This window comes from Aythya ferina (genome assembly GCF_964211825.1).
Source record: "Aythya ferina genome assembly, chromosome: 1".
Taxonomy (NCBI): domain Eukaryota; kingdom Metazoa; phylum Chordata; class Aves; order Anseriformes; family Anatidae; genus Aythya; species Aythya ferina.
This window is the reverse complement of record NC_140296.1, coordinates 11,688,093-11,713,236: the sequence shown is the minus strand read 5'-3', so window position 1 is coordinate 11,713,236 and position 25,144 is coordinate 11,688,093. Positions and strand designations below refer to the sequence as shown.

The 25,144-nt window shown below is 46.0% G+C and overlaps 2 protein-coding genes across 2 annotated transcripts in view; one reads left to right on the top strand and one right to left on the bottom strand.

Moving 5' to 3' along the window:
* TAF1D (TATA-box binding protein associated factor, RNA polymerase I subunit D) overlaps positions 1-25,144 on the top strand; it is a 365,188-nt gene that overhangs the window by 107,590 nt on the left and 232,454 nt on the right. The gene's annotated exons all lie outside the window — the stretch shown is intronic.
* Positions 18,685-23,258, bottom strand: FUT4 (fucosyltransferase 4). Its single transcript, XM_084506773.1, has one exon. It carries the CDS (start codon positions 23,144-23,146, stop codon positions 22,079-22,081), a length of 1,068 nt encoding a protein of 355 aa, XP_084362899.1. The 5' UTR covers positions 23,147-23,258; the 3' UTR covers positions 18,685-22,078.

The window sequence follows — 25,144 nt, the reverse complement described above, 5'->3', positions numbered from 1 at the left end:
GAAATGGGCACAGGAATGTGAGTGCTTACTATTGCCCTTCACTGCAATAAGGCACTGAAAATGGAAAAAGAAGAAAAAAAAAATGCTAAGGCAACCCAGGCACCTCTGAGGAACCTCACAGTTTGGGATATTTGATACAAAATCCCCAAACTGAGAAATCCTGGTATTTCTCACAGACCCACACCTGCCCAGGCAGGAGAAGCAGGGCTGTGCAGCCAGAGCATCTGCAGCTGTGCCTCCTGGGGCTGGCTGCAGCCACATCCCTGTGAGCCCCTTTCACTGCCTGTCCTTGAAAAGCACCCCCTGCACATCTGGATCACCCTGCCTGCGTGCCTGGAGAGAGGAGTGAGGGGCTGACAGGTACACAGGCTTCTCAGAGATGTCAAGGGCTCGGGAGCATATTTCCTTTGGTCGTGTAAGTAAGGACATCGTTGGCCTTTGAGTTGCCTCAAAGAACAGATAGCAGGAAGTCATAGCATGTGGACAGACACAGAAATACAATTTAAGGTGAAAATTAGGTTTGTGAGCTCACCCTCTGCTCTTCCATTAAGACTACTCAGCTGGGAGAGTTTATTCAGTCAAGGAAATCTGGCACACGAGCTGCATGGCCAGATCCCCAATATAAATGAGCTTCTTTGTTTCTGCAGAGCATTTTATTTGATATAAAAGATGAGAATTTAAATACACCAACAAAATCCTAAAAGAAACAGCTCTCAAATGAGCAAACCTGAGTTTCCAAAGAATCTGGTTGCATCTCATTTCCACCTTTATAATGCAAGAAAAAAAAAATACCAGCAGACTAGACTGGGTTGCATTTACTAACCCAATGAGAGCCCTCCGAAGACAAGACATCGTTATGGTTTGCCTGTGCTGTCTGCTGGTCCCCTGTGTGTGCAGAAGAAGCACCAGCAGGTGCTGAGCCTCATGGTGCTGTAACACCTCCGAGGGGACTCGGTCACCTCCCGAGAGGGATGTGGGAGACCAGTGCTGGGTGAGAAGGGCACTGCTTTTTATAGAAAATTACATTGCTCCGAGCCCCAGGTGCCCACTTTCCCTGCCTTTTCCATACTGATGATTTGTCGCACAGCTCTTAAACTCTCCTATTTTTACCTGCAGTACCTCTCTCTCACCCTTTTTTTCAGCTTTCATCCCATTTTAGCATGTATGTTGCTACTCTAGTAGTCATTTTCCCTGCCTGTTGCCAACAGTAAGTACTGATTATGTAGAGACCTGAGGATGTGCTACACAAGATCAAGCACTTTAAGAGGGATTAGGCTGGTTAAATACAATTGGAACAAAGATGATTTTAAAGAGCTTGTAAACCCATGAACACAGAGTAATTTCCTACAACATGAAGAAGTAAAATGAAGCCTGGCTTTGGAAAATGAATGCTCGACTCCTTCTGTTCACATCGGGCTTAGCACAGAAGAGCAGAGATCATCGCCCATCAGTTTCTTCCATTGCAAGCCTTCCTGAGTGCTTTGCAGCCAGAGCAAATTCTCTGTCCGTATGATGCACAGGCACTCTGAATGTCACTGTTTCTGAAAAAAATGCTCATGTCATTTATTGTCATCCTTCAGTGACATGAGCACATGTCAGCACCCGTTGGGCTGTGATGTGACTGTTGGGGCACTGCTGAGGTCTCAATTAGGAAGCTGGTAGGAGCCAGCACTTTCCAAATAACAAGACTGATGAGCCCAGAACTACTGCAGAGCCCCAGCTCCACCACGATGTCCTTCTTTTTAGGTCCTGCTCAAGGAACAGACAAAAAAAGACACTATTGCAGATTCACAGAGCATGTAACAGCAGGGAACCCTTGCACAATTTCCCACAGACTGGTCAAAACTGAAATTGCTTTGGTTTGCTACTTTTTTCCTGGTGAGCTCTTCCTTACCTCCTACACTGTGGGAGAGGAAGCTCCTCAGGTCACCCAGGAGGCAGGAGCCCCATCCTTCCCTGGCCAGAAACTGCCAATTGTTTGAGAGGTGGGCCTGTGCGAACCTCTTGAGGCTCAACAAGGCCAAGTGCAAGGTCCTGCACCTGGGTCAGGGCAATCCCAAGCACAAACACAGGCTGGGTGGAGAATGGATTGAGAGCAGCCCTGAGGAGAAGGACCTGGGGGTGGTGGTGGATGAGAAGCTCGACGTGAGCTGTACGGTGCTGCCAACCTTTGGCCAGTAGACTGTGTCAGGCTGCCCAGGGAAATGGTGGCGTCCCCATCCCTGGAGGTATTAAAGAGATGTGTGGACATGGCACAAAGTGACTTGGTTTAGTGGTAGGACTTGGTAGGGTGGGTTGCTGGCCGGACATGATGATCTTGAAGAGATCTTGTAACCTAGACGATTTTATGATCCCCAATTCTACCTTCTGTGAGTCTGGTAAGTATGATGTTTACCCTGCTGATTGCTCCTTCCCTGGAGCTGGCAGAGAGACTAAAACAGTGAGGCCAGTGCCTTTCACAACAGAGGAAAAAAAGACATTTGGGAAAATAAAGACACTTTGGAAAGTAAAAGAAGGGTGAAGGGCTGAGTATATACAACCACTACCTCCTAAGCACAACACATTAGCAAAGCTGCTTGCCTGTCTAATTTCAGACTTTTCAGTGCCACCTCTAAGTTAAAAAGAAAAAAAAAAAAAAAAGGAAAAAAAAAAGATATTTTTTTTAGAATAGTTTTTATATAGACAACAGGTAACAGCTCCATTCCATTTCCTGCAAGGAGAGTTTAAGAAGTAATTTGTGCTTTCTGAATCCCTAAGATAAGAGCCCACCCCTCACTAGCATAAACCATGGCTGCCCCTGGTCATTGAGGTTTGAGGGACTGTGTGGCAGCAGGGAAGCTGAGCAGACAGCAGGGTCCACCTGCCCTGCACCAAGCACCCTTTGAATTTCAGCCGAGAGAAAATGACTCCAGAAACACATCAAACAGGAAAACATTTTCATTTATACAGCTATTCGGTATCCACGCAGAAATTTGCATTTTTTAGATATCACGGCGTGGCTTTGATCTCTCTCTGGCATGATGGCATTGGCTTCAGCTGAATTCTTTGTGATTTACAGCAGGAAATAGCAACTGAAGGTAGCTTCGCTTGGGTGCACATGTGGGTGCCTGACGTTGTGGCCATAAATGCAGAAACAACACAAAGCAGTGAGAAGGCCGTTCAGGAAATATATATATATAATCTCATACACTTTCTAGCTTAAATACTTGTTTATTTGAAAGGAAGGACATCCACATCCTAAACACACATTTTTGTTTGACAGGAAAGACACGATTCTACTCTGCCATGAGGCAGAATATCTAAATCTGAGTATCTGAGAGCATCTTAATCTGAGTATCTCAGAAAACATGTTCTTGTGCTTAAAACAGTGAGTTAACAATGAGTTTTAAGCACAAAAACATGGGTTCTGTCACATTTATCCAAGCCAAAGAATAAATTGGTGCAGAGAGGTAATGTGGCAAGTCTCACTCGGTGTTTAGACCCTGCTGCCCCTGGGACATCACCCATGTCACAGCACTGCCAGCAGCTCCAGCCTGGCCTCACCCAGCACCACGTTTCCCTCCCGCATGAGATATTGTAAAAGGGAAGACTCCACTTTTTTCAGAAAGCACCTGGAGTCACCTAAAGGGGTTCTGCCCATGAGTATCCCAGAGGTTTTGTTGTCCTCACACAGCCAGGGACCAGGCAAGCTCCAGCGGTGGCATGGGGACAGCCCCACAGCAGTGGCCTTGCCATGGGGTAACAGACCCCAGCGCTGCCCCATGCCCACCTATAAGGGGGATGTAGGGTGTTGGGGAAGGAGGGGACAGCCCTTTCCCTCTCCACAGTGGGTCACTGGGGTAAGACCATCACCCTTTGGGTTCCCAATGGTCTTATTCTGATGGAACTGGGGCCTTGTGTTGGGGGTGCCCTGCCCTACATGCATCCCCTTGCACGGCCACATTGGACGGCACGGAGAGGGAGGCACCATTTCATAGGGACTGCAGGCTGAAGTCCACCCTTTTTATAGATTTTAAGCCAGAAGAGACCTCTCTTTAGACTGCTTGAATAACACAAAGCAATCATTTCATGCTCTGGCTCCAACGCCTTGGCTTAGACCAAAGCACTAGCATCCTCAGGAGGACACTGCCATGTAATCTACAGCCATTGCTACTTCTTTTTCCGACACTTTTTATATGTTTGTAGAAACACATAAACCTCTTAGCACTCAGGGGGATAAGCCCAAACAGATCCAGATGCTCACAGAGTTCCCTGCCTTATGTTTGTGGTGGCTTATGGCAACAAGCGTGCTTGTTTTGGAAACACGCGGTGTGCGAGAGCCCCAGCACATGTACAGCCGTGGAGTGCCACCTTCTGTTTCCCCACGAGCACAGAGCCAGGACAGCATCGACACAGGTGCTGCCTGAAGGTTCAGGTTAAATAAAAATTAACTCCTGCCTGTCAAAAGCAGTGCGATGCCGTTTCGCCGTGTACCAGCCGTGGTGTTTCCCGTGTTGTTATCACCCACAATTTCTGTGGGCTTGGCAGGCATTGCCGATGTTGGCAGCCACCATCCAGCAGCTGTCAAAAGCAAGCCAAAGTTAGCAAATAATACATTTCTCTTTTCTATATATCACACAGCTTCATTGAAAATGAGGTTGGGCTTCTTTGGAAAATGCCAGTGATTTGCAACAGTTACTTAACAATTCCCGTTCACAATTCCTAGCTGCAAAGGATGGGAATCAGATCATTTCCAGGCACTGGGACTGTGAGCTGTCTTCTCCAGCAGTGTGTTACAGGACGCTGGTCCATGCTTCCCCTGAATGTACAGGTGATTTGTTCATGTGACGGAAGCAAAAGCTCCGTTCACCATCTCCTCAACAAAACTAAAAATTCATCAAACCCAAATAAATCATAAACCATAAAGCCCCCATTCCCCCTTCCCCTGCGCTGCTCAGGGGAGGAGGTAGAAGAGGGTGGATGGAGGGAAGGTGTTTGTAGTTTGCTTTTAGTTTCTCACTGCTCTAGCCTGTTAGTAACAAGTAATAAATTACATTAATCCCCCTATGCTGAGTCTGTTTCGCCCATGACAATAATTGTTGAGTGATGTCCCTGTCCTTATCTCAACCCTTGAGCCCTTTCCATCATATTTTCTCCCCCTTTCCCTGGGGGAGTGAGAGAGCGGCTGTGGTGGAGGTTGGTGGCCCAGCTGAGTAAAACCACCACAGGTTCCTGGACCCCCCCCTCCCATTTAAGCACCTCATTTAAGCACCCTAATCCCGAGTTGCATCCTGCCCTGAGGAGAACTTTCTAAAAGTAAGGTGGGTTGAGCGGAGTGTCGGTGAAACCACCCTCACTAGGGGACTTTAGGAAAAAAGTGAGACAAATCTATGTCAAAAACATGGTGGTTTTTACGTTGTAATATCCAGAAAACAGCATATAAGCAAAATTCAAATGTCCTGTTTCTTACCCATAAAACATTGGCACTACCTTTTTCTTCCTTACATTGCTTTCCCTCCCATTAGAGGTACTGCTCATGGGAGCAAGAATTTCTTTCAAGAATCTGGAGTATCCAAAGCTCCGTAACAATGCTGGGTTTGGTGTGGTGGTAGGGGTTCTGCTTACAAACAAAATGCTGAAATAAAGATGATTTGCAGTAAAAAAAAACATAAATAGAAAAGTCTTTTAAAACTCTCAAGTTTGTTTTTTTTTTTAATTATCCAATTCCAGGACAACAAGATCCAGAGAGGGAAAATAAAATAATATTTTTTTAAAAAAGGAAACAGACACAGATTTGCCACCAGCTTTGAATGACTTTAGATCTTCCCTCCAATTAAGAGAGGTTTTTTACAACCTTACCACATACCCCACAGGAGAAGATTTACCACATATCACATCAAAAAGTATTGGAAATGGCAAAACCACTGGCCAGGCTGATGGCAATGCATTAAGCATCAGTGTGTAGCTCAGCTCCGAAAGCTGCACAGAGTAGTTAAACAAAATTAAGGCTTCATTTGTTACTTTTTCATGCAAACCAAGCATGCAAAATTGCACGCCAATTTATCTGCCTTGGCAGTGTTAAATTTCATGTGGTTTTCTGGCTTTTGCAACTGAGGGGTTGCTCCATCAAATACTTCAGCCTTGCCATGCAAACCCTCAAGGCTGTAAAGCGAAGCAAGCAGCAGGCACCTTGAATCCAACTTGGAGTCAGACATGGCATGGCACTGATAAGGAGGCAAGATTCAGCAAGCCTCAGCTACCGAGTCTCGTGTCCGTGTTCCTGCAACTCCACTGGTACCTACAGGAGTCTGTTCTAAATGAAAAAAAAGAGGGAAATATTTTTAATACTAATATCTTAATTTCTGTTAATGTGTGCTGTTGCTGTCTTCTTTGGTGAAGCATAAGAAAATGTAAGCAGCCTGAAGTGAGGAAAAAAAAAAGTGATTTTCTGGATTTTCTGCCATCAACATCTGTTACCTTATGGGAGTACACATTATGAAGTTGACAGCAAAATTAAGTGGTGGGATAGAAAAAGCTAACTGTAAAGCAACAAGTAGACATGGGAAAACGGGCATTAAGCTAACCTTTTGGGGTTTTATGAAGGGCTATAAAACAAGACTCAGAACCAAAAGCTTGGGGACCCCTTCCACAACTGTGCTGAGAGCACATGCAAAGAGCCCTGACAATCGCTGTCACCGGAGGCAGGTGCCTGTAAAACGCTTATTGCCACACAGCCCACCCTGCACCCATTTTCCAGTTATCCCCAGGCATAAGGGAACAGCTGACACACAACAGCATCCTGTGGGCAAAACGTGGCTTTGCATTGCTGCATCCTCTCCTGCAGTGTGGAAAAAGGTGGGGGGAAAATGGAAATGCAGAGAAAAGCATAAAATTGGTCACTTTTACCGGGTCCCGTGGGACTGGTGAAGTTTAGACGCAGCTAGTGTTACAGTCTTCTGGTTTCCCTGGGTTTGCAAAATGAGTAGCAAATCTGGAGGTTCACTGCAGTTCACTGCTTTTCATCTGGCCAGCAGAGCACACAGGATCAGGAGGCAAAATTAATCTTACTAAACTTGTCCCGGTCAGCTTAATGACTAGTATAATCTATTAATTCCTTTTTCTGATAATGTCAATGATAAATTATTTTATAAACAGACAACAAAAGTGGTGTTTTATTTTATTTTAGTTTAGTTTAGTTTAGTTTAGTTTAATTTTTTCTTACAAAAAGGTTACAAAAGACACCTGCCTCGAAGATGGTCACTTTAGGCTCCTTCTCTAGCCACTGGGAAGATATCAGATATAATTCATTTTTTCCTAAAAATAGCTGGTTGGAGAGACATGGGTAAACTATGCTGAAGGCTGATAAATATTCATTCCTCCTATATATTTTTGTGCAGCACAGATAAACCACAGCAGCCATTGTGCATTCAGTACAGTAATATCTTTCAAGAGTTACAAGAAAAACAACTCGCCCCCAAATTAACAGAGCTATTTTCATTTTTTTTTTGCAGTTGGAGGAATGCGGAGTGGACCTTTTCACGGGGCCTGTGACTAATACAAGACAGTGATTCAGGACTGCCATTTTTATGTCTTACCACTGTCATTAACCATATTTATTTGTCTGGGTCTGGCTTCCACTGCAGCAGGGACTGCACAAGCAGGGAGATGGGGCTGGCTCTGCTCTTACCACCTGCCAATATACATCAGCATCAGCTCAGTCCTCCCATCCAGACTTGCATAGTCCATCTACAGACTGAAGACATTAAAGAAATGATGCACAAGAGCACCAGAGCACATCTCTACCTTACTGTTCACTAAAAGCTTTAATGCCCTAAAGCCAACACAGTGTAGAAGCAGTGACATGAAAGAAGCGACAGAACAGATATTCAATACGTAACGCTTCAGCTAAAACAGCAAGCTTACAGAGAGAAAACCAACAGAGGGAAGAAGCTTTAACCTCTTCCCTGCCTTTCTTCAGCCTGGGGAGGAGAAGGCTCTGGGGAGACCTTACTGAGGCCTGCCAGTACCTAAAGGGGGCTGCAGGACAGCTGGGGAAGGACTCTGTGTCAGGGGTGCAGGGACAGGAGAAGCACACAAACCATGGGGCTGGACCATGGGAATGTGCAGCATCATCGCCCTGCACAACCCCCCAGATCCTGGACTCGTGCTAATGGTGCGTTGGACAGGGCTGACTATGGGTTGTTTTCTGCTGAATCCTAAGTCCCTGAAATCTGAGATTTCTGAGCCATCTTGATAAAGTTACAGCAGGGATGGTGCTCCCACAGCAGCTCTGGCTGGGCTGCCAGGGTCAATTTTATGCTCGATTTATGCTAAAAGTCAGTTCCTCACCTCCTGAAACAGAAATGACTCAGACCTATTAACATCCATCGTCTGCTACTGTGCTCATCTCTGCTCTTGGGATCTGAAGGAGCAGGGAACAAGCTGAGCTCGGTGCTGGAAGGCTGCTGTTAATACATTTTCTTTCTCATTTTAGGTTTCAGGAAGTATGAATGGCTTCTTTTTGGTACCTGCAACCACCATGTCGCTAACAGAGGTGGGACACAGGCAGTCCTAGACAAGCCCTTTGTTCATTTTATAATTCTTAGTGCACAATACAAAAACATAAAGGACAGCAGAACACAAGATATCAGCTATGTTGTTGGAGAACTGGTAAGCGAGTAAATAGCCACAGAGAAAACGAGCCAAATTTTTTGGCTTTTAATGGAAACTATTCAGCTTTCAAGACCGTGCCCGTTCCAGCTGTCACATGTGATGTGACAACGAGAGGACAGGCAATTCCCCTGCTAGTCCACAAACAAAATTAAATGTTCTCCAAACAGAGAAAATCGGTATAATCAGTATTTCTGTGTATTCATGGCCATACTTTCTGTATGAAGTGAAATGCTAATGCAGGTACCTGTGCTCATGGTTGTCCCAAATAGAAGCTCAGCACTTCAATTACACCAGGAATATTGGAGGCTAGATGAAGATTTGGCAAAAAAGCAGTCATCAGAGCTTTTGATCTCAGTCTCCGTGGGCATGTTCTGCAATACCTGCTAAGGAAAACTGAGCAGAGATGTGATTATCTGCGTCTCGCCTGACCTGAGGAAGGGCACGGAACAAAGGGTTTGCCATTCAGATGAGCCCTGGCCTTGGATGTCAGCCCTCTGGCAGTGATGCAGTGCGGAAAGTCCTGAGATAAAGGACCTAATTTTTGGAAAGGACCAAGAAGGAGGGGTGACAATTACACCCCTGTGCCTGACTCGGCTGCCACGTGTGTGATGTGCGACCAAAGAGCCCGTGTGACTCTTCTTGTTACGTGCTGTCTTATTTAAAATCGATAACAACCTCTGAGCTAGAAGCCTGCCCTTCCTATTCAGAAGGACTTTCATTAGCTACTACACGTGTTGCTCTTCAGGATGTTTTTCTCTCCGTGGAATATAAAAGCTGGGTGGAGGATTAGGGCAAGTTGTTCTTCGCTGTGCAGGTCAAGTGTTCTTCTCTTCTCTTCAGCCCATTATTGTGAGGTTTTACTCTGGACACCCATGCGTGAGAGCAAACTAATGCCCTATCAAGTTTCAAAGAGAATAAGGGGCACCATCTTCAGAGAGAAAGGAAAAAAAAAATGGAAAAAATCACTTCTTTTTACCCAAAACCTAGGTAGTAGCCTGGCCAAGGACAGGTGGTGATGTCTGGCACCAGCACTGAGCAGCTCAGTGCCTCTCTGCCTGCTCTAGGTGCTGCAGCCCCCGTTCTGCTCCTGTCCACATCCCTGCCACGGGATGTGCTTTGCTGCATGCAGACACAAGCACAGTCCCCATTGCCACCTCCTTGTGTTCTGCTTTGGGGCCGTGGGCTTCTCTGAAACTCTGAGCTTCTTTGCTTCATTAGCTTGAGAGAAAACATCCTAAATTTTTTGCTAAAAGCCTGTGCTGATGTATATTGCTCCTGCTAAGAGTCAGCTCAAGGCATTGCAGCAGGGCTGCCGTTCAAAGCCAGGACAAAGCTCATGTCAAGCCCAGAACTCCACCGCACGCTTTGTGGTGTTACATACTTGGACTAAACTTGCCATCTGATTCAAAACTGGTCAGAAATACCTCGTCACATGCACTTTATAGGAAACTCCACTTGAAAATGGGGGAGAAGCAGAGCTAGTGACCTTGGTATTTTTATTCCCCAGTATTTCTATTCTTGACACAGCCAAGGTTCATGCATTTAGGTCCTGGAGAAATGAAATCCGTGAGGTTATGCCCACTGCAAACACAGGAACACAACAGAGCGTTGTTTCCTGCAGCCCCTGCTCTGTTTGTGCTGCAATTTGCGTGATTACAAGGAACAAAGGGATGTAGAGCACCGGGAATATGTACACCTATTCCTAAATTAAAGCAATGTAAACACTGCTCGTGGCAGGAACAGTCTGACCTTATTTCGCCTTCTGCTGCTTTCGGAGCAAACACCACGTCAGCACGGGTTGGCGCTGCAGCAGCGCCCTGTCCTGAGATAATTCCTGCCGTGGCCATGTGGGCACAGCACCTAGCCTTCGGGTGACACCCCAGCCTTTCTCTGCAGGGGTTTTCCGTGTGTTTTTGTGAGATGGCTTTGACGCCCTAGGTCAAACTGACTGGGAGTGCTGGCACGAAGGAAACGTCCCCGTCTCCAGCAGAGGCTGAGATCAACATCACTGTGCTGCAAAGATCCTCAGGAGGACAAAGCCCGGGGGTTTCAGCTGTGCTGCCAGGGAGAAATGAGAACTCCCGTGAGGGCATTAGCTCAGCAAAGATGCCCATGGCTGGTCCCAGCAGAGCCCATGGTCCCTGGCTGTGTTAGCACAGCAGCTTTCTTTTTTTCTTCTTCTTTCTTCGAGCTGCCACACACTCACGTCTTCTCCAGCATCAGATACTTTGCACTACCACAGTAGATTTTTCTTTGTAGATCCTACAGCACTGTATTAATGGAGAAATATCTCACAATATCTCAGTCTGGCCTGGGAGAAGAATGATATCTTAGTAACTGGCTGATGATGAGGCATTTCTCATACAAGGCATGGTGGATTTGTGTCCCAGAACATGGGGACACTCGGACAAAGCCCTAGTTCCAGGAAAAAAGGACAAAAAAAGACTGCCTATATGAATTCCAGAGAGTAGTTTGAGACATTTATCAGAAAGGCAGGGGAAAAGGTTAAGCTCCTTCCACTCCACCAGCTGGAATAAACCCAAGGAGCAAATGAAGTCGATTCCAGAAGCTGCTGTCCCCTTCCTACACCGCAACGACTGCGTGTGGAGAGCCTGGCCACATACCCTCCTGGCTCAGAAAGACTGAATTCCTCTTACTGCCAATAACAACCATAAGTTGCTGCTTGAGGAGAAGATCAAATGTCTACAATAGGGCCCTAAGCTTTCAAGTGCAATGGCTCTGTCTGCTGGGAGAGATGCCGAGGCTGGACACGGACGTTGAACCTCCTCAGACATCCTTCTCGTGTTTTGTGCTGACCTTGTGGAGGCTGGAGCCGAGAGGAGTTGCTGTGACATTTTCACTGAAGCCATAAATTCCTTTAGCTTAAAGCTAAAACGCTGAGTAACCTGAGATATAACTGAACTTATTTTCTCTCAGCAGAGAGGAGCAGTACCTGTGAAATCGGCTGAGTGACAGCCCTGGAAATTCAATATCCCCACGGCAGAGCCGATTGCCTCGCTGGCGTTTTTTGTCCCGCTCCAGTTAAACCAGGCGGGTGAGATGCTGCTGAGACTAATGCGTGCTTTTACTTTCATCCAGCTGTCGCATTTTAGAGGGATCGATACAGAAGGCTTTAATATACTGAGAGCACCGGGAGAAATGAGATGAGTCCAGGAGGGACAATGCCTCAGACCCCTTGGTGAGAACAAAGCCACCGTCCCCCTGCAATTAGGTTTGGGGCCAGATTCAGGCTCCTGACAACCACCCAGACACTCCTTGTGCTATTACTGACCTGTCAATCATCCAAGCCATATTTCTTTAGCATTTCCATGTGCCAAGGTATATCTAGACTGCAAATGCAGTGGAGGACTTCATTCTCCCTGCGAATACCTTGGTGAAGGCAGCAGAGCTTCAGAGGCACTCAGAGCAGGTGCCAGCCCCGTGCCTGACCCAGCTCACACCTACACAAATGCTGCCTCCCCCATCATGTTCTCCACTGTTTGGTGTCCCCCCTAATTAGCTGCCCCTCCTGCTTGCCCCCACTACAGCACTAATCCACCAGGAGCCTTACACAGGCACTTTTTCAGCTCAAACGGGGAAAGCCGGTGTGCCAGTAAAAGCCAGTTTCTGCACGCTGACTTCTTGAAACAAATACAGGTTCCTACAGATGTGCCAATTAGCCTTAATTTCAATATAAAGTGAAACTTGGTGGTCCAAGTCTGGATGGTGTATCAGTCTGCTTTGACTGCTGGATCTCTGATGCTGAAGCATCTTGCAGCAAAATTGCCCATTCATAATATGTAGCAATGGTACACGTGCTGCTCTTCCGTAGCAAACTTCAAATTAAAGCCATCAGGTAAGCCACAGGGAATCAACATATGCATCCATATGACACATTACAACCTATAGATAAATAAACATTAGTTAGGGTTTGTGGCTTCACTTGGAGAGCAGAAAAACGAGCCTGCAAGCACAGGATGCCATGAACTCCACCTTGCCAGAGATGGACCAGCCTCCACATGCCTGAGCAGGAGGGGGCAGTCACGGTGTAGTTAGGAAATTTGTTGCCCCCTCCCCATTTGTGTTCTGCCAAGCGAGCCCTGCCTTAGCAGATGGGCTCTCAGCAGCTCTGTCTTGGAGCTGCAAGGCTCAAATTTAAGCTTCCAGCGGGAAGCAACACTGCAATCACTGGGATAACCACGTAGCAGGTACTAAAGCTGCCAGGTATTTGTGCAGTTTTAGATAACTGATTTACAATCATCTTCTTCATTCTCAGGTTAAAGCTTTACAATAAAGGAGCTGTTTCATCTGAACTGATGAAATCTGTTCGATTCCCTTGTTTATTTGCCTCTGGTTTTGAGGCAGCCTTAAAACTGCTACACCAGCACGTGTAGCAGATATGAAGAAGCAGCGCAGCACAGTGCAGCAGTGCAGTAATTGCGTTATCTCAGCATGATTTAAAACACTGGTCTCAATCTGGACTTAGAAAAATGGACATGACAGAAAAATTTACCAGTTTTGCTTGAATTTCTGGCTTCCTAGCACATAACATGTCCAAAAAGCTTGCACACTTTTGAAATCCAGAGGACACGTGCATGTTGGCAGGCAGTGTAAACAGCACCAGTGTCCCAAGCAGACAGATTTTTTTGGGTAGCCTGTAGGTACACCAGCAGGTAGCATCAGGAAAAAAGCAAGCTGTTTTCTCTTTGGACAAGATGACACTGCAGCTTTTGTAAAATAAATGAGGTTATTCATGAGAAAACACAGTGGAGATGGCTTGCAGTGGTGCAGTCTTTCTGCAGTACCCAAGACCTCGTAAGGGATGTATCCAGAGATCACTGAGCTAATTTATTTGTGAGTTTAGCTTGTAGGTTTTTTAAGGATGTGGGTCTAAGATATGATCTGCCATAGCAGAGGCAGTGCACCACAAATAATGCCATTCAAGTACCTAGACAAATTGCAAGGTGGGGGACAGAAGGGTGCCTCGGAGCACCAGGCAGCTCACAGGGCTGACCTGTGCCATCAGGTCTGGTTCCTCGTCCTGTTGGCAGATGTGAGCATGGGATCTGAGCCATCGGTGCTCCCAGCACAGAGCTTGATGCCGGCTCCTGGCCCCCTGCATCTGCCAGAGGAAACGATCAACAGCAAGTGGGTAACCTTGAGGGAAGATAACAACCAGCCTGGATCCCCCTGCAGATAAGCAAGATGAAGCAGGTGAACACGTTATGTGAAGAGGCACAAGATGTGGGAGTCAGGGATTGAGGCTGTCAGGGACTGAATGGAAATTTGCAGAAAAACAGGAATTTATAAAAAAGAAATGGAGATCTTCCCCATCTCCATTTCTGCTACTGTTGTGGAGAACGTTATGGTACAGATAAGGGGAGTTTGGTCAATTTGCCATTTGGAGACACTTGCCTTCTGGAAGCTCTTCCATCCTTCAGGTATGATTAAGCAGTGGTTAAGGCAAAGAAATACATCATTCAGTTCTTCACCAAACTTTCCATCTCTTTTCAGTTGCTTGATAACTCCCCAGCCTGGCTATCTGCAATCCGTAAAGACCACCAAACGAAGAAAATCCCATAAATACCGATTGTTCCATGACATTACTTTTCCTGAGTTGAGTACCACCATCCACCAGGCCAGACTGACTGAAATGAAAGCAGGCGGTGGAAGATGACACACAGCAGAAGTGTAATAGATAAGTGCACAGGGAGCTAAATCGACCCCAGAGCAATAGGAACAGAGGAAACATTTAAGCCCATAAAACATCTACCCATATCTAGCTGTCCCACAGCTACCAGACACTGATGGTCATTAGCTTAGCCAGCTAATTAACCTCAGCTTGATGCTCGGTGTCCTGCTGGTCCTACTGATGCCCAGCCTAGGGGCAGAGCGGATCGTACACCCCGCTGGTGCTCAGGGTGTAACTGCTCCCAGCTGGGAGATCCAGAAGGGATCCCCCACAGCCCTGGGGGGAAAAATCCTCTGGTGCCATTCCTTTCTCTGCCTCACGCGTGGCCAGGTCTGGCATCCGTCCCTCCAGCGCTGTCACCTGGTGGGTGACTCCCCGAGCCCCATGCGCTGCTGCTGGGCAGGAATCATCAGCAACCTGAATGGGGTGAGAAGAGAAAGTTTTGGGGCATGCACTGGGCCATGAACTGCCCCTGGCAAACCAGCTGTGGGTGGTATCTTGCTGTCGGTGGTTTGCAGCCCGTGACAAGGCCAAGCTGTGGTTAGCAGACAGGCTGCCTGGACTCCTTGGCTTGGAGCAGGCCAGATTTCCTCCCTTCCATACACATATCACAACAAAACAAAACAAAAAAAAGTTTCCTACTAACTCAGCAGCTGCTGTAAACTGTTCCTCACTTCAGTAATTTTCTAATTAATAGATATGGGAATGACTAAACAGCTAAGTTATAACACAGCTTCAGGCAGAGAACCTGAAGTGAAAACTATGCACCCAAACTAAAGGAATGGCATCTTCTGTGAACCCCAAAATATATTTAAGGCGGCTTTCTGAAGGCATTAGTACCACTATTAGTACTATTAGTACTACCATTAGTACTATTAATACTGCTTAATTAGCAATTCCTAATATTCCAGGAATGAAATGAAGCACCTTAGGAAGTAAAGGTGGACAAGGTGGTTTCCAGCTTTAAGGACTCGATTTCATTTTCCTAGCTCCTTGTAAAGTCCGAAGCAGAAAGACACCTCCTGCAGGAGAGGAGACTGCGCGAGACTCACAAGCAGGCTGCCAGAATCTGTCAGGTTGCAGGAAATGTCTTTCCCTCCAGGGCTAATGCAAAAATAAACTAAGCAAAACAGACACCCACACTTCTTTTTTTTTTATTTTTTTATTTTTTCCATATTAATTGGAGCTGTCCAAGTGAGGATTTTAGTTGCCATCTCTGCCCTGCATCCTCCTGCACTGAGCCCTGCCCTCCCAGTCCTCTCCCTCCAGCTTCGCTTATGGGATACAATGGGAGTTTTACTGAAAATCGAACATTTGCCACCGAGGAGAAGAATTAAGTAAACAGCCATAACTCGTAGGGTGAGGTTACCTCAGTAACTCCACGCAGCTTGGCAGAATGCTCACTTTTTGTGCTGAGGATAAAGCAGGGTTTTAATGACGAATTTTATCCGTTACCAAAATGAATGAAATCTTGTTTCCAGTGAGAGCACTGTCCAAACTCTTACTGACATGTAATGGAGTCATAAGCATCTGGCCTTCAGACAAACAGTCATAATTTTAGTTGTATTGCTGCCTTCCGTGGCATTTTGAAAGGTTTTTATTCCATGGGGCGGTTGTGGTCCAGCAGAGGAGACCTCAGGCTGTGGGAGTGATGAGGACAGGAGAAGGGATGTGTTTTCTCTCCTCTCCTACAGTGGTCCCAGATAGCTAGCAGTTCTCCAGGTGCAAAAAAGGTCTGAAACTACAACCTTGTGCCTCCCCTTGTCTCCAGCCACCTTCTGTCAAGAAGTTTAAGATGGCTGTGAGTTGGGAAGTGTGATCAGGAAGCTCTCTCTTTCTCTTAATTTCCCTAATGCACACTCGAGCTCTCTCTTGAGCTTGCACTAAAAGCATCAGCCAGAACAAGGATGGGAACGGGAAGGAAGGCTGCAGCAGAAGAGGCAGAGGAGGTGGTGGCAGCTCTGGCTCTTCTTGTCGTGCAGGGGCAGAGGTAGGAACGAGCAGATAAAGCCCAGGCTGCAAGCTGCAGGTCACAGCTTTGCACACCTGGAGTATTCTCTGGGAATCAAATACAAGAGCAAATTTCCTTTTCCAGCTACATCAGTGAAATGTATTTTTTTAATTCTTGTTATTATTTAAAGTACTTTTGAAGAATGGGAGAACACACTTAATGTCTGTGCTTAGGAATAGACTCAACATAATGGCAGCAATTTTCATATTTGCAGTGAGAAGCCACTGTGAATGACAAGGAAGAGTAACTCAGCACCGCTCAGGCTCTCGTCTTCCTCCAAAAATTTGGTGCAGGAAATATTCCTCACCACACTGAACAGGCAGGGCAGTGAACAGCAAACCTGTGTTTGTTGTTTTTTTTTTTTTTTAATGAATGTGCCTGATGGTGCTCAATGAGAGCCTGAACCCAGCACAAATTCTCCTCTGCTTAACCCAACTCATTTTTTCACAGCACAGCCATACCGAGTGAGGTCTTTGCATTCTTGGTCCATCTCTGAGGAATAAAGGACTGGAAATCTTCAGGGCTACCTGGTAATACAATCTTCACAAATAAATTGCTAATGCTCAGTTTCTTCCCGGACTTAGTGTCCCGTCATCCAAAATGCCCAGAATGTTTTTTACTCTGGTGGCAAATCTGAGGACATAAATGCTGAGCTGTCTTCCATAACACATACAGCCAAACCACGGGCTGATTAACTTCAAAAGATGGTGCAATAAACAAAGGGAAAATACAAGATGCTCCAGGTTTCAAATTTTGCACTGTCTTTTGATAGTAATTAAAAGAATATTATTAAAATCCTAATCATCACTAAAATAATGTCCAATCTGAACTCTCTTCACAGAATTTTAACCCATACATTTATATAATTCCAAGGACCTGAAATCCCTGAAAAACTTTGCTGACTTTATTGACTTATGAGAAAACTGCCCACTCTGCAGGGCTCCTGGTTTCCAAATGCTTCCTGAGCACTCTGAGCACCTCTCTGCTGATTCCCCCCAGCTTCCAAAGCCTCCCGAGGGCCAGGTTTCCTCTTACTCAGCTCAGAGTCTTTGCAGCGAGGCCCTCAGGAACAGCAGCCCCTGTAAGGCAAAACGTCCACAGAACTTAGCAGAGGCATAGATATGGTGGCCTCAGGTATCGCTTCCAAACTGGCCTCAGAAAAAAGCACGGGAGTATATGGAGCATAGGTGATAAACAGCCAGTTACAAGATATATTTGAATTATTCAAATAACTTTTTTTTTTTTTTCCTGATTAGAAATAGGTGTTTGTACTTGGATCCTGGTGTATCTTTAATTAAATACCACTTAAACCCACGTTAAGTCACCATGTTCTCTTCAACAGATTGCAGATTGAGCCAGCTCTATGCTTCCTACAAAGGACCGTTCACGCTCTGAAAGCAAATACCATTTTATATGATTGCTGGATAAAGAGTGAGTTTAAAACTAATCAAGCATAACTCACATCTTACTTAAAAGTCAACAAACAAACTTGAGCAAATGGTACCCAATGTTTGGCAGATAAATATTTCCACCCGTTTCCACCACCCAGAGTCCAATCACGGTTGGAAAACCAGCAAAAAAAAAAAAAAAAAAAAAAAATTTCCCATCTTGGGCACAGGTAAACAAGCAGTTGGTTTGCAAAAGTTAAATGTGGCGGTGACACAGCACAAACCACCTGAAGGGGAAAAAAGCGAGCGCTGCAGCACTCACCACATCCTGGGGAAGGGGGGTGAAGTTTCAAGAGAAATGGTGAAACTTACTCAAAACTCCCCACTATGTGGTACAGAAGATGAATAAAGAGAGAGGTCATCCACCACCTTTGCTGCAAAAAACGTTGAGAAATTTAGGGGAGAAAGGGTTGGGGCCCTTTGTTTTCTGTTTCGTGGTTGAAGACATCAGCGAACAAGTGTGAAAAAAGCTGCAGCTAAGAGTTGCACTACGTGCTGAACATCAACCCCAATCTCTGTTACACTTTGGCATTTAAGAAAAAAAAACTCTGAGGACTTTCAAATTCTCTGTAGGTGAAGAGAGAGTTTGTTGGATGGTTTTGGGTTGTTGTTTTAAATGACATTTTTTCCAGCAGACATCCAACTTCAATAAATGCTCCTTTTCATAGTGAAAATAACCCAGTGCAGCCTCTCCTGCGAAAATATTTTTCCCCTGGCACAACCTGGTCTCATTCCTAACCTCAGACAGTCTGACTAATTTGAGAACAATGAGCCACTTCTCTTGATTAGAAGGTGGAAAACATGAAAAGAATTTTTTCTCTAAAAATTGGTTTTCTACAGCTGCAATTCATAACGCATAAAGAAATACAAAAATAGGGTCATTTTGTGCTACTTCCTTTCTGTAATTTTATTGAGTGTTAATCTACATGATTAATACAAAGTTACTCCACTCTATGAAGAGACTTTACAGTAGAAATTTCCCTGAGACACGTTATGTAACTGACAGGATCACACACTTCTCTGTTCCACTTATAATCAGAGGGTGATGTCGATTCGTCTCCTTCTGAGAAACAGAGCAGAATCATCTTCCTTTCCCTCCCTCCTCCCCACCAGTTTAATACATGGAATAAAGCATTTTTTTTCAAAATGTATTCCAAAAGATTTGTCTGCTCAGAATAGAAGGTAATTTGCTCGATTTTCATAGACCCATCACATACACCACCTGCAATGTCTTGTGGAGTCTGGTACCTGATCTACAACCCAATTTGCTAAGACAAAATTCTTCTTTACCATCGAACTTGGGCTCAGTTCACTTGGGAATTACACAAGACAGCCCTCAGCTCATAGCAGTACTCTAGTTATTAGCTTATTTCTTATAAGCCCATGGAGTGGCTGAACTAAAAATCCAACTGGATCTGTAGAGATGCTGTATTGTTGATGGCAGCAGCTGTAGACCAGGTCTGAATTTCCTCTTGATAATGGGAAAAGTGTGTAATGCTTATGCAAGACCTGTGAAGCTAGAAAAGGCTTCTCTTCTCCCACAAGTACTCTACAATAATTATTACAAGACCGCAGTTTTCATTATACAATTTTTTAAAATAATCATTTAAAATAATCACAAACAGAGCACAGCTGTGATATCTTATTCAAAAATAACACTTTGATCATTGCATAGCTGTTTTCTGAATTTTACAAAACTCTAATTCCACCAAGATTCCCGTAAGAAAAGCTGAGAATAAAGTCCCGGTTGCAATCACTGGAAATTCCCATGCTCCTGTAGCCTCATCTCCTGCCTGTGGCATCACTAATAGTAACACAGAAAAATTGTGTGTCTGAAAACCTCCAGAACATGCTAAAAATTTGGAAGGACTGGAAAAATAATACACTTTTTGGCAGGCTGATAAAAAGTAGTGCAATCTTAATTACTCGTTTTCAGAGACTGCTCACCGCTTTTAACATCAGGTTTTTGTACATACTTACATGAACTGAAATAAATTGTAAAAAGAAAGGATAAATCAGAGATGGAGTCTGTTATCCCAGCACTTAACTGTTAGTGTTAATGTTATACTTAGATTTCTACTTTAGAAATTATCAAAATCGGTTTTACGGGAGCATTAACCACTGGCAGAGAAGCAGATGACCGTGCAATGAAGAGCATGCTTTTGCTTTAAAGAATCCCTTGGAACTGTTTAAATTAAAGAGCAGCAGTAAGTAGGGAGCATCCCTACTGCACTCTGCATTGCGCTGACCGTCTTCTCTGCTCTCCTGATAAAATCTCTGCAGCAAGTCTGGCATGAACAACAGACACAGTCAGGAAGTACTTTTACCTATATTCCCTTCCACAAAAGCAGGAGAGAATAAAAACAGGAGCCACCAAGATCTGAAGGCGTAAATCTCTGCAAATTATTCATGAACTGTATCATTATTTCAGATTTTTTTTTCAATCATCTTTAGATCTGTGCTTACCTAATCATGGGAACATGTAATTTACCATAAATTACCGTAGGCCGTCAGCTGATTAGTCTAAGCACCTAACCTGACATCCCTTATTGCTTAACTCAAATGTAATCCTATTCTAACATAAATAAGACAAACAAATGCCAACAAACTGACCTCGCACTTATTTGCAACTAACTCGTCTTTCCCCACCTGTTCTGTGCCCATGATTTTACTCCAAGTGAAGCCTCTGGATAATTTCATGGCGTTAAATAAGAGCAGGATGAAACCCTCAATCATTTGGACAGCACTCTTGTGGGTTATCATTTTTTTTGCCACCAAATCTCACAGCTGCCAAGGGCAGGAAGGGCTGAGGTTCCTGTGGATCAGTAACTGCAACTGAAGACCCTCTCCGGCTTTCAGGATGCAAGATTAGAAGTAACCAAAAAGTAACCACACACTGACTGCTCCAAAGATCTTAGTCCAGCAGGGTGGCAGAGCCTGAAAGGGAATGCCGCCTGTAAATGTTCTGGGTAGGCAGTTCACAAGGAAGTTTTAGCCTAGAAAACTAGTTGTACATTAAAAAACGAGGAAGAAACCTTCAAAACCAAAGATAAGAAATCCTTCCTCTCCCTTTTCATATACTTCCCTCGTACAACCTGTATTTAACAACGGTTTACATTGTATTCTCTACAGTAATTTCCTTTCTGGAAGGTAGTGATTTGGGACTTGGACTTTGGGATTTTTGTTGTAATTATTGTTTCACAAACAGCGAGCTGGCACTCTGAGTAGTCTGTCACCTGGCAGAATTTTTAAAAATGCGTGCCATACGCCAAAGCATTTGCTATACAATAAGACATTTGAACGATATTAGAGAAATAAGTTAGCCTTTCTGTATACATATTCAATACAGTAATAAAAAAACCCTGCTGTTCTGAGTCTTTCCCTGCTTTTTCCTATATGGCAGTAATTTTGCAGAGAAAAACATGCAGACTCCTGTAAACATTTTCAAATTCCTGAAAAAAAAAGGGAGGGCAGAAACATTCCAACTTTATTTCTACATTCTGTCTTTTCCTGTACTTGAAGCTCTTCTCTGCCTTCATACAGGACAAATGTGCTCATGGTTTGGGAAGGGAGTGGAAGAAACACTTTATATCATCTGAGCTGTTCGTTCCACTCACACCCAGACCCCTCCATACACTTTTTCCAAAATGGAATTTTTATTTGGCTCAAGGAATTATTATTTGGCTGCTGCAATTCAACACATTGCTAAAAAGTGCTACTGTATCATCACATTCTTACGTTCAACACTTGCGGCTCAGCATTTGTCGGCAAATAACTTTGATTTTTTTAATAATCGCTGTTAAAAGTATTTGCTTTTGTCTTTGGAATGCAGAAAGCCAGCACTGATCGTGTATCCGCTATAAGCAAAAGAAAGTTTCACAGTCCAGGAAGCTGTCATAGCTGACAAAATTGGTTTCAGCTGTACAGCTGAGGAACTTGGCATGTTTTATTTACATTTAGCTGTGCACGACTGTGAAGGTTTCAGATCTGCACGGCTTCTGGAACTTTAATTAAACTTTGCTCTTGAAGAATCCTCTTGTCGGATGGTTCTCTGTACTTTCATGATTTTGCCCTGTAGTAAAAATCTTCCTTTTGTCTTTTTTTTTTTTTTTTTTTTTTTCCCCAACTTATTTACCTGTATCTGTACGTCTCTCTCAAGGATGACAAACTAACTTTGCTAGGGCGGTGATCTCTGCGAGATGCAGCCTTCCTCATGCCTTAGTGAAGGCTGCTGCTCGGAAAGACTGGCCAAGTGAGCCTCACCCACCACGATCATCAGCTTTCAAACCAGCTGGCCAGATTTTGTACCGTCTTGACTTGATTCCCAGCTGTTCTCACAGCCTCGCAAACCTTGCAGTAATGCTCGTCCCAGAAAGATGTGACGTGGACCTCATACTTGTTCCGCCAGGCGAAATACCTCCTGTAGCTAGGCTTGTTTTTATCGAGGAATTTCAGGTAGGTGGCCAGCAGCCTGGGGCTGGGGAAGTCATCGACGTGGATGAAGGAGTCGGCGGGGATGAAGCGCTCGTAGTTGGCCCTGCGGGGGCCGAGGACGACGGGCACGGCGCTGGCGGCGAAGGCGTTCCTCCAGAGCTTCTCGGTGATGTAGTCGGTGTGCTGCGAGTTCTCGAAGGCCAGGTAGAACTTGTAGGCCGACACCGTCTTCACCACGCTGCCCTCCACCAGCGCCAGCCCCTGCGCCCCGTACACGTCGATGGCCAGGTGCTCCTTCAGCTGCTGGTAGTAGCGCACCCGGGCGTGCTCCTCGTTCCAGTTGCTGATCACCCACGCCACCAGCCTCGTCTTGCGGGGCAGCGCGAAGGGCCGGGGCTGGGGCAGCGCGTGGAGGTACCCGTAGGGCACGAAGACGTCCGAGTCCCTGCGGTAGGACATGGTCCAGTTGAAGACGCCGCCCAGACCCTGCAAGCCGGGCGAGTGCGAGGGCGACTCGAAGTTCATCCACACCCAGAGCTGGCGCTGGGGGCGAGGCGGGGGCCCTCGGGGCAGCCCCTGGGCTCCGTGCAGGGCCAGGTCGCGGTGGTGGAAGAGCACGGCCCTGGCCTCGCCCAGCCGCCCGCGGTCGGCGCTGAGGCGGCAGCCCGACACGTTGTAGCGCCGCCGGCAGTCCGTGAGGCGCCGGGGGCGGCCGAAGGGCTCCCACCACAGCAGCACGGTCACCTCGTCCCCCGCCCGGCCCGTCGTCGGGACCCGGCGGGGTTGAGGCTGCCGCAGGCAGGCGAACAAAGCGAGGGCGGCCCCCAGCAGCCCGGCCGCCAGCGCCCAGCGCCGCCGCCACAGCCGCCGCCATCTCCTGGGGCAGCTGCGGCGGGGGCACGGCTCCATCGCCCGCTGGGGAGCCGCGGGGCCGCCCAGCGCATGCTGCTGCTGCTGCTGGTAGTGCTGGCACTGCTGCTGCTGCTGCAGCTGCTGTTACTGCTGTTACTGCTGTTATTGCTGCTGCGTCCCCTCAGCGCCCAGCCCCTGCCCCGCCGCCGCCCCTCCCGGCCATGCCGGCCCGCTCCCGCCCACAGCAGCCGGCCCTGCCCCGTGAGGAGAGCGGGGCCCCCCCGAAGCTCGCTGTTCCTATTTCTTCATCATTTTTGGGGGTTGGGGTCGGCAGAAAGGGCTCTCCCCCACGGCCCGGGCACGCTGGTTCCCGGGGAGTACTTGGGAAGAAGAAGGGGAGGGGGGGGTCTCTTTTCGAGCCGTCACGGTTCCGAGGGTGAGGTCGAGCAAAGTCGTGAATAAATCGGTTACTGAGCAAAAAGGAGGAAAAATAAAGGAAGAGACGGCAGCCACAGCAGGTTGACTTCCTGCCAAGTCATCAAACGGTTTCAAGCACCTCTAAAAGGTCTAGCAAGTTGGGAAAGTATATATATATGTGTATGTATGTATGTATGTATGTATATATATATGTATATATTACATATATATGTATGTATGTATATATTGCATATATGTGTATGTATGTATATATTATATATATTTATATATTATGTAGTCACTTTAATTCTTTTTAGGACTACATATGTTTTCATTTACTTTTTAAATCTCACTGCTATTTAAAAAACTCCATGGTGACGCTTTTCCCAGCTCTGCTTCACACAAAAAAAGTGTGAAAAACTTGATCAGATAGGCCCAAGATGTTTTCCCCAGTCATTTGTTTCAGCGAACCACGATTTCATTGATTCACACAGCTCAGAGCATCTTTGTACAGAGCTGGAGGCTCTGCATTTTTGTATATTTTTGTATATGCATTTTTGTACCCACAGCTATAGATTCAAGGACCTCTTGTATACATCCACCGAGGACAGCAAAGGTACGCAGGGCATAGAGTCTCACTGACAATTTGGGTAGCAGCACAGTGTTTCCATAGCACATAGGTCAAGACTCTGCGACTTGTCTCTGTGTTAGAAAAGAAAGCAATTCAAGCCCATTTATGCCCAAAAATACAGAATGGTTGCAGGTGAGATTGCTGTTAGGTTAGCAACTAGGGCGTGCATGTCCATAAACTTATTAATTGTAGGTGAAAACACTTGCAGACTTCCATTGTCCATGATCTAAGCACTCAAACAAACAAAGAAAAAAAACAACAACAGCTGTGGTTACAGTAAGCATTTTATTGTCTCTGCTGTAACACCCAGTGCTGGCTGGAAGGGATTTCTGGAGGTCACTACTCCACCCTCAGAGGATCCACCTCCTCAGGGTGGAGTAGTCCACCTCAGGTGTGGTCCACCTGCTCAGAGGAGGACCACTGCCAGCACCAGCTACGTTGTTTACATAGGTGCTGGCTTGACTAGCAGCAACAAGTTGAAAATACTCAAGAACAGAGACTCCACAACACCTTTGGCAGCCTGTCCCAGTGCTGCACCACCCTCTCAGTGAAGAATTTTTTCCTGCTGTTCAACACTGAACCTCCCAACCTGTAATTTCTGGCTGTTAAGGCCCCTTGTTATATCCAAGGACAGAACAGCTCCAACATCTTCATAACACCTTTAGGCAGCTAGTTGTTGGCTGCTATTAAATCATCCCTTTGCTTCCTTTCCACAAGACTAAACAAAGTCCACCTCCCTCAACCTCAGTTATGTGCTGTAGGACCCCTCATCATCTCGGTAGCCTTCCACTGGACCTTCTCCATATTCTCAACTTCGAACCTCGAACTGGGAGGCTGGAAAGTGGACACAATATACCAGGTGTCCCCTCACCAGTGCTGAGTGCAGGGGGACAACTACTTTCCTCAACCCGCTGCACATACACCAGATGTTGCCCAGCATATGGCTTGCTTTCCTTTCAAGGAGGGCTCACTGTTGGCTCACATTTTACTCGCTGTTCACCTGGTCC

What these genes read in the sequence shown, in the direction of transcription:
- FUT4 (XM_084506773.1), bottom strand. Translation starts at nt 23,146, where the DNA reads ATGGAGCCGTGCCCCCGCCGCAGCTGCCCCAGGAGATGGCGGCGGCTG.